Source organism: Camelus ferus, chromosome 20 (assembly GCF_009834535.1).
Source record: "Camelus ferus isolate YT-003-E chromosome 20, BCGSAC_Cfer_1.0, whole genome shotgun sequence".
In the NCBI taxonomy this organism is placed as follows: domain Eukaryota; kingdom Metazoa; phylum Chordata; class Mammalia; order Artiodactyla; family Camelidae; genus Camelus; species Camelus ferus.
In genome coordinates, this window is record NC_045715.1 from 9,182,200 (window position 1) to 9,191,845 (window position 9,646).

The 9,646-nt window shown below is 51.5% G+C and overlaps 1 protein-coding gene and 1 long non-coding RNA gene across 2 annotated transcripts in view; one reads left to right on the top strand and one right to left on the bottom strand.

Moving 5' to 3' along the window:
- The window catches only part of GFOD1 (glucose-fructose oxidoreductase domain containing 1), a 91,539-nt gene extending 83,777 nt beyond the window's left edge, over positions 1-7,762 (bottom strand). The window contains exon 1 of the mRNA XM_032462505.1: positions 6,809-7,762. Within this exon, the coding sequence (XP_032318396.1) occupies positions 6,809-7,061 (253 nt within the window). The 5' untranslated portion in view covers positions 7,062-7,762. The remainder of the gene's footprint in view (positions 1-6,808) is intronic.
- Positions 7,763-8,179: 417 nt separating this feature from the next.
- Positions 8,180-8,863, top strand: LOC116658205. Its single transcript, XR_004313427.1, has 2 exons — positions 8,180-8,316; positions 8,395-8,863. It is a non-coding gene; the product is annotated as an uncharacterized LOC116658205 (long non-coding RNA).
- Positions 8,864-9,646: the final 783 nt, after the last annotated feature.

Below are 9,646 nucleotides of genomic sequence, written 5' to 3' on the forward strand. Positions count from 1 at the left end.
TCATAGGAGGATGCTAGGTTCCTGGTAACACCAGCAACACTTTCTGGATCACCTATCTATGAAGCAAGGACTCGATTTTCAGCCAAGATAACATCTGAAGCTTGGCTTATGTACATTCCCTTTTTAAAATAAAAAATTTAACTGTGTTTTCTGAGTCTAGCAGGAAGGAATCATCTCATTAGAAAATGAGAAAAAAAATCTTCAAAAGCACCATTTGGAATAGGCTAGACAATTGATCACACTGGGGAGAAGTAAAATTAACATTTATTGAGCCCATGGAGACAAGGAAGGGGGGCCATAGACTAGGTCTTTACACAACCTCCTCATTTTAATTGTCACACCTGTATGATGGTATCTTCAACCCCATTTTATTGATGAAAAACTGAGGCTCAGGAAGGTCGTTACCTGTCCTAATGTCACATAGTTGGAACCTGCCAACCCTTCCCAGCATTGGCTAGTCTTGTGAATCACAACATCGTAAATAATGATGCCCTTTGCTGGGCCATGATTGCCCTTAATCAAAATATATAACTAATTGCCTGTGTATTTCTTCATCAGTGAAACCCTTAAAACATTGCTATCTGCCTTCACTTATTTTTATTACTACTTTTTTGGTTCTTCCCCAGTTTCAGGTATCAAACTGTCCAACTTCTTCATTTGGTTTCACCTCACTCCATTTTTAACTTCTGCAGAATTGTACATTTTTCAAAGCCAGATACCATCAACAAAATACTCACTCAACTGAGCCTAATTTCAGTGAGATAAAAGGAGGCTGGTGATGCTTGACTTTTCCTAACTGTAAACAGAGTCGTTCCTTTCATTCCCATATGCCCCAGGGCTTCCTCAACACTGCACCAAATCAACAGACCGCAATGATTTCTCTCAGTGTCCAGCGGTAGAGACTCAGAAAAAAAAATGCATTCCCCTTTTCTAGAGTCTTCAGACAGGAACAGATGGAGAAGACTTGAAGGAAGAACAGGAAATGCAGGGTTTGCTGGAGTTTCAGAAGGGTTACTCTCAAGTCCAAATACACTGTTTCATTATCAGCAGCCGTATCTCTGATAGTGTGGCAACCCCGGCCAGCCAGCGGGGCCCCATCTCAACCCCATTTCCTCCCTGCTCTCTCAGGCCTGTTTCCAGCAGCCCTCCTCAACCTTGAGCAGTTTCTGACACTGTGAAGGAGGGCAGGAAAGGACACAGAGCTCCAGGTCCGCAGCTAATGATGACAAACAAGTTGGAGCAAGAACAGTGTGCGGCAGCAGGATCAAAGCTCAGTGAAACCCTACAGCCTCATTCACCATCCCAAAGAGCCATCCATCCCATGAGACTTCCCCAAGGGAGCCTGCACTACTGTCTCCCAAAACTGGGGCAGGGACCGTGGAACAGACATCATTATGTTACGCACAAAGGCAACAGGTGTTTGAACACAGGCCCCCTGCCAGGTTAATGACTCACGGCAGGGCACAGCTTCTTTTCCCAAAGGCCAGAGGGCTATCACACCTCTATCTGGCTGCTGCAGCCTCCACATCACCTGGGAGCTGGCTGCAAATTCTGAATCTCAGGTCCCACTCTAGAATCTGCATTTGGACAAGACGCCCAGGTACTGGGACTGGAAACTGAAGTCTGAGAGGCACTGGGCTATTGCAGGCAGCACAAAAATGTTCTGTATTGACTGACACATCCTGTTTGTAACCTGAGCATTCATTCATTCCATGAAAGGCATTCATTTGTCATTAAAGAAATATTTACAGTGTGCCCAGGAGGTGACTCAGTGCCTGGCACTGTCTAAGGGAGATAAGGCAACCAGGGGAGCCAAGCAGACAAAGGCCCTACCACCTCAAAGAACTTACATTCTAACTGGGGAGACAAGTAACACACGAGAGGCTGAGCAAACAAACGAAGGAGATTATCACCAACTGTGACAGCACTACCAAGAGGACAAAGAGGATGATCGAGGTACAATGGAGAGCCGCGTGGAACTTTCGAGTGGGAAGGGAGGACCAGAAACGCCTCTCTCCTGATAGAACATTTGAGCTGAAACTTGAAAGTGAGAATGGGCCAGCCAGTCAGAAGAGTGAGGGGAGAACCTTCCAGGCAGAGGGAAGAGCCAGTCTGTAAAGACCCAGAGTCAGGAAAGCGGTTAGTGTGTTGGGAGGAACAGAAAAGAGGCCTAAGTGACAGGAGCGGAGGGAGTGAGCCCCAGAGAGCACGTCATCACCCAAGGGGTGGGAGAGCTTCCGAGGCAGGACCATTTCAGCCACAGAAGTCACAGTGAAGAGCTCAAATGCTGGTCCTAGTGCCATGGGAGCCACTGAAAGGTTCTGAGCAGTGAGCGACGCAAGCACATACATACGTGTATATGCCACTCACCTGTTCTGTGGAGAACAGAGTGGAGAGGAAACCAGAGGGGAGTGAGGAGGCGGCTGACTGCACAGTCTCGGTGGAGTGGCCTGCTCTGGGAAGACAAACCGGGGACATGTTTTGCCTGACCAAGGGCCGGCCAGGAGTCACGCTGGGCCCTCCGTGTGATGCTGCTCTGGATACAAAGGTGAGCAAGACTGTCCTCGGCCGCCTTCAGGCACCTGGCAGTCAGGGGCTCGTGGAGAGAGGCACACGAGGAAATTGACAAAGAGCAGCGTCCAGTCAAGTGCCCGTTAATTTGGCAGTGTCTTTGTTAAATGAAACAAGCACATCCTTTTTCACCAGCAGTTAACGTATTTATCCTACAAGGAGATTGGCATCTACGCAAAATGCCATCTGCTCTAGATTATTCATTACATGTTTGTATAAGCAAAAGATTAGAAACAACGTAAATGTTGAGTAATAGGAACTGCTTAAATAAATTTTGATTTGTCCATACAATGAAACACTATGCAGGCCAAAATTAGGAACAAGAATACTTTCACATTTTGAGTTTTTTATATACACATATATACAATTTATGTATATAAATTTTCAAGATAATATATTGTTGCATGACAAAAATGGTATGTATGAGATTTCACTAATCCTGGGGTTTTTTTGGGGACGGAGGTAATTGGGTTTATATATATATATTATATATATATATATTTTTTTTTAGACAGAAGTAATGAAGCATGCACTCTACCCTTAACCTATGCCTTCCCCCACTGATGTCACTAATTGGGTAAAAAACATTTTTCAAATTTTCACACACAGATTCACCAGCACATACTCAGAAAAATCTTCAAAAGGAGACATAAAAAAGCTTATAATCGTGATTGCTAAAGGACAGCGACTGGGGGACACTAAACACTTCACCATGTACTATTTTAAATGTGTTAACAGCATTTGAAATTTGTACCATGTGAATATATAACCTATTTAAAATAACTAAATGAAATCTACTTTTTAAACAAATGTATTAAAATAAGTGCGAGAAAAGATGGAGCTTCATGGTGCTGAGACCTCAGATGGGTATGTGGGGGTGCAGGATGGAGGACAAGAATTCTGGGAGGAGGTAACACTGGAGCTGAGTCTTGAAGGATGAAAAGGCATCCATCATGCACACGAGGCAGAAGCATGTTCCTGACAGAGGTATGGACATATGAACAGATCAGGGCCCTTCCAAGAAACACCTGTGGTTTGGTTTAGCTGAAGTGCACAGGGTTCCACAACAGGCAGCAGGACATGAGGCTGGGCAGGCTCATTAGAGGTCAGCTCTTGCCCATCAAGCCAAGAAGTTGGGTTTTCCCAGAAGTGATGGAAGCGGGGAGCAGTGATGTGATCAGGTCTGCAGGTCTTCAAGGTAATTCTGGCAGCAGCGTGGAAGCTGGGTAGAGGCAGGGCTAGGGAGGGGCAGACTGGAGCCTAATTCGGAAACGAGGTAAGAGCCTCGTTCCTTTTACGGAGGAAGCAATGATACAGAAGCAGGAACAGATATGAGACAGATGAGGAGCTGGCATCAACCAGATCTGGGAACCCATTCCATAGGTAGGGTCAACACCAATAAAGGCTAACTTCTACCATCTCACCTGGGCTGCAACTGACAGAAGGGAGGCAAGGAGCAAGTTTAGGGGATGGGAGAGGAAGGGAAGACTCTGGGGGAGGAGCAACGGCGGGTTCACATCTCTAGCTGTGTGTCCTGAAGCAATTCAACTGTAGCCTCATCTGTAAAATGGGTACCTACCTTAGAGGATTGTTTTAGTCATGGAATGAAACATTTTACAGATAGCTCCTACCACACTGCACATGGTAGGTACATAACAAGAGGCAGCCCTGGACGCTGTAGAAATGATCCGTTGTAGAAAAGTCTCTACAACAGAGAAATGCTAGTTCACTAAGATAGGGATTTCAAGGACATTTTTAGTAATCAAAGGAGAACGTTGTGATTCAACTGATTGCAAGTTTTATGCCTCTCTGGTCCCTCCATCAGCCCCTCACCTCAGTCGGCCTGTGACCAGTATGGGTGGAGGGGAGGGGCACAGATCTCTCACCATTGCTAGAGAAGCAACCCAAAGCCCATGCCTTTGCTGATGGAAGGACAAATCGTCTAGGCCAGGACTAGTCAGGACTGGCTTGTTTCAATCCCAGGCAAACACTATTATCTATAAACCCCCAACGGTCAGACTGGCCCAATAACTGCTGCGGTTTTTCACTTCCTCTGTCGTATGTGTTGAACGTCTAACTGTGACAGCTAAACACACCATGATGACCACCCTGCCTGGTACTCGCAGGTACAATGAGAAGGAAAGCCACGTCTGGGGATTTTCCAGTGAAGATAAAGCCTGGAATGAGCCTAACATTCAGCTATCTCTCAATCCAATGCCTCCACATTTCCTATAACCACAGACTACCTCGAATTACCTGGGAAATCAGGAATTTAAAAAAGCCCAAGACTTATCTTGAAAATATGAACAAACCCCTGCTCCTTAGTTATGATTATTAAACCAAGTCTATTTCTCATGCCTCTTACTCTTGGTTTTGAAAAAGTAACCCACCTTAGCCTTGTCAAGGAAAAATCATAGGGATGTCTGAAAGTAAGAACAGAAGAAGTATCCAGAAATGTACAACTTGTGCCACTTCTCTCAAAGCCAGAGCCCCCAAATGCTCTCCTGGCTAAAGTACCAGAGATGGTCAGAAAACAGGGACATCCTTGTTCCCCAAATTGCCACCCTCCAGGAGACCTGCTCTGCGGGTCTGATCTGCAGACTGTACTACCCTGGGCTGGGGTGGTGTGGGGAGCGATGTTACAACAAGGTCTTTCTGATGTGATCAGTTATAAGCTCTCCAACAGAGACAGGACTCAAAATGGACCTGTTTTCTACAAACTGACCTAACAGATTAATGCTATAGGATGGTTATAATCTATTTTAAATGCACAGACCCATTGTAAGCCCAGAGGTTAGCCACCCAACATATACATTAGATCAAACAGAAAAGAAATATTGGCCAGAACCCAATGACGTTCAATTCAAGGCCAAAGACAACAGGCAACAAAGATCAGAAGCTTAATAAAATTAACGTGAAAACTGACCGCCTTGGATAGCCTCCTTAGGAATCCTACCAGAGGTCCCATCTGAGTCAACAAGAGAATGGCTTGAGATAAAAATGGTTTTCTAGGGTGAAAGAGTTACACATTCTGGTCATAGCTCTCAGAAGATCGAATTGAAGTGTATGTCCATGCCACCTACCCTAAACCCAAACCATGTTTTAAAAATAAAACGTTCTTTCAAACGCCAACAAAAATTCCAACTTTCAAAGGTGGGCGATAACATTTTCTCAGGATGGTAAGGAGGGAGCCACCTTCCTGGTTCGTGTGAGAACTGCTGATGGACAAATATGTACTTCTTTTTTCCTCTGGGCAAGGTAGTGACTGATGATTTGCTCTTACATGGTCCCGTCTGCCTGGGGGAAACCAGCCGCTGAAGGCTGAAGGGCTCATCCCCACCTGCTTGTCAACACCGGGCCTGGGAACTGCTGCGGGGAATTAAGGAGGGACTATTGCATGTTTAACGTGAAACTGGCAGCGTGGGGTTTTTTCGCACACCAAACATCCATGCCTCTGGAACTACTGCGCCTCTCCCCTAAGATTTTAAGATCCATTACTCCAAGTATGCGCAGAAGATAATTCCTGAGCTGCCGCACTCGAAAGTTAAATCCCTCTGGTTTTCTCAAATAAATTTGAACCAACCTATGACCTCCCCACCGCCTCCGAATCCTAATATATCCCCTCCCCACCCCACCCCCCATCCAATCATTCCCGCCACCCTTGCTTTCAGCGAAAAGGAAACAATTCCAGCTGTCCGTCACCTCTCTAATCTCACACTAAACTAACTCACAGCAGAAAGAAATAAACTATCCTAGCAGGGCGCCACAGCTGCTAACAGTCAGGTAGTCTACCGCCCCCAAGAAAACCCGAAACACGTGTGGGGCCCTTTATTCCGGCGTTCCTAGGCGCGCACTCGCCTGTCGCAGGCGCGCGCGCACGCACACACACACCCCGGCGCATCACACACAGCTGGGGACTTAGTTTTGTCTCCCTCAAGCAGTCCTTCCCTATTCCGCAGCATTTCCTCCGCCTGGTCCGCTTCCCCGGAACACACGCCTGCTACAGCCACCGCGCCACACACGTGGGGAAGCGCGTTCAGGTGGTGCCATAAGGGAGGAGGGAAGCGTAGGTGTGGGGAAGGCCAGGGATGAGGAAGGAGAAAGTGGGGTGTGGGCTATCAGGTCCCCGGGTGGGCGTAGATGCCACGTAAGCCGCTGAGATGAAGAGGGGGCGAGACGGGAAAAGCACCTGGAAAGGAAAGAAGGCTGGAGGGGAGGTGGGGGAGGGGTCACTTACCCAGGGTCTTGACAGCGATCTGCCTGGTGAGGGGCGGCGGCAGGTTGATGCACACCAAGTCCACGTCCTGATGCAGCAGCACCTCGTCAATGCGGCTGGTGTAGAAGGGGACGCTCATCTCCTTGGCCAGCTCCTCGGCTTCCTCCTGCGTGCGGCCCCACAGCGCCTTCACCGCGAAGCCCTCGTCTTTCAGCAGCGGGATGATGACACGGGCCGTGAGGCTCGTGCCGAACACGCCCACCCCGGGAAGCATGGCTGCTCCGGTCCGCCTGGCTCTGCTTTAGCTCGGATCTCCGCTCGAACACGCGCACACACACCCCTCTAGCCAGTCCTGCGCCCAGCTCGCCGCGGTGCGCCAGCCGCCGTACACCGGGCAAGGCGCCCGGGTGCCCAGAGCGCACCGAGCTGCGGACGGAGCAGGCTCGGGCGCCTCAGTACGGTGACTGCTGCAGTGTCCGCCACGAGGGGCTCCTGTCCTTCCCGGAGGCGGCGGCAGGGACCCTCCACTGGCGCCTGAGGCCCCGAAGCCCAGCGGAGCCCGGGTTCAGGCGGCGCCCCCGCCGCAGCGCCGGCCGGCTGCGTGCGCCCCGCCGAGGCCGCTCCATGGCTGGCTCATCCCCGCGCCCGAGCCGCCACAACCGGGACCGGCTCTTCCTCGCGTCGTTTCCTCAGCCGGCGAGTCGCACGCACGAGCCCCGACACGCTTCCAGAGTCCGGACCGGCGGGGCTGCGGGGCCCCTTTCCTCCCCGCCCGCCGCTCCGAATAAAATAAACCAGCGGCCACCAGGAGGCCAGCTAAGCATGCGGCTCCGAGGGTGCTGGGCGAGGAGCTAGAGCTGCAGCGCGGAGGCCACGACCCGAGCCCGGCCTTCTCATTCTACTGCCATGTTCGCTCGCCGCGCAGTTCGAGCGGCCTGAGCCCGAGGCCGGCTCGGGCTCCGGGATCCCGCGGGGGCGAGGGCGGAGTTGGCGAGTTTGGCTGTCAGCGGCCGGGGGTTCCTGCACCGCCCCCGCCGCAGCGCCGCGCGCCATTGGCCGCCGCGCGCCGCCCCCGCCCCCGCCGCCGCGGGCTCCGGGTGCGCGCTGCGCCGGGGCCCAGGAACACGCCGGGCTCCTCCCCAACCCCGCCTAGCTCGCCTCCCGCTCGCGTCTTCCCTTTCTTCGCCCTCCACCACCTCCTTCTCGCTTCTTTCCAAACCCCGCCCCAAGCAAGCCAATAAATCTATCAAGGCAGGACGCGCCCTAATAGGCTAGTCGTCGGTGCCTCGGAAGAGAGCAGCGGGCGCCCCGGCCCGTGGGAGGCCAAGGGACGCGGCGAGGTGTGAGCAGTGGGTAATTACCACCTCCGCTCCGGGAGCGCTTCCTCCAGGCCGGGAACCAAGCTAGGGAAGCTTTCCAGGCATTCTCTCTCTCTTAATTCTCGCACCAACCCTAAGTTAATTGAAAACCCATTTAACCGATGATGTAACTGAGTCCTGGGAAGGGACTTGAGCAAGGTCGCACAGCAGGTAAGCAACAGGCCTGGATGGGAATCCAGGCTCCAGAGTTCGGGCAACGAGCTGAGTTCTCCCCTCTCCTTCTAAGAGAAACTGCTCCGATTGTGCGCCCCACCCGCCGGCCGCGCAAGCACCGTCCAGCCGTCTTGTCTGGATAAGCCCTGCTTCCCGGCGAGGCCGGCGCCCCCGTAGACGCTGCTGTGCTAGGCGACGGCAGTGAGGTAGGGGTTCCCGAAGCGGCTGCGGCACGTCCTGTGTGTGTGTGTGTGTGTGTGTGTGTCGCGTCCGGTTTTCGAAACGAGGGGTCGCTTAGTCAGAAGAAACGCCAGCCTCTCGCCTCGAGCTTGGCTCCTTCGCCGCCACTTCCCGCGGCCCCCACCTCAACCCTCTGCTCCCTTCCCGAGTCCTCGCGTAGGAGCCAGAGCCAGGACGAGGGTCGCCCCGCTTCTCTGGACCCGTGGGAACCCTGCGCAGTCCGGTTTCCCGCCATATCCTGGGCTCCTATCACTCTGTCTACCTGGCCTGTAGTAAGAGCACTCAATAAACATTTGCTAAATAAGTGAATGTTCACTGATTGCCCGCTTTGCGGCCACTTGGTGCTGGGAGGGGGGACGCAACCTAAAAGGCATGGGACCTAGCCTCTAGTTCAGTCTCTGGAGAGGTCAGGCGCCCTGTCGTGTTCGTCTCTTGTCTTCAGCACTCAGCTCAATGTGGTACAAGGTCGGCTGGAACACAGGGGTGAAAAGCGAGATCTTCAGAAGCTTTTAAAACAACTTGTAACAACTGGCAGTGAGGCGGGGCGCTTGGAGAGAGCAGGAAACCAAAAAGCCTGTGTGTAACAATACAGGGAGGAGGCTGACCTCAGGGTGTTAGAGGAAAGGCAGCGAGGACATTGAGTGCTGGGGTGACTGAGACAAAAGGGGCGTAGCCACCAATACTGACAGGCTTCTTTAGAGCAAAGGTTTTGTAAGCAGTGAGGCAGGAACGCCCACGGGGGCGGGGGTGCGGGCAATGGTGTTAGACTCAAGGCTCGGTACCCAGAGGCGGGGTCACGTGTCAAAGATGGCCCCATTCACATGGAACAGGAGATGTGCGACTGGGCGTTGGGGTTGGAAGCGGAGCTGGAGCACCTGCGGTTGACTCTGGGCTGTGTTATTTACTAGCTGGAGGATCTTAAGCAAATTACTTCACCTCTCTGGGCCAGTTTCACCCCTAAAATGAGAATAATAATGGTATATACCGCTAAGGATTTGGGGGGATTCTATGAGTTAGTTTTATAAAGTCCTTAGAATGGTGTCTGGCACATACTAAGCTCTCCATAAACGTTTATTTATATATATAT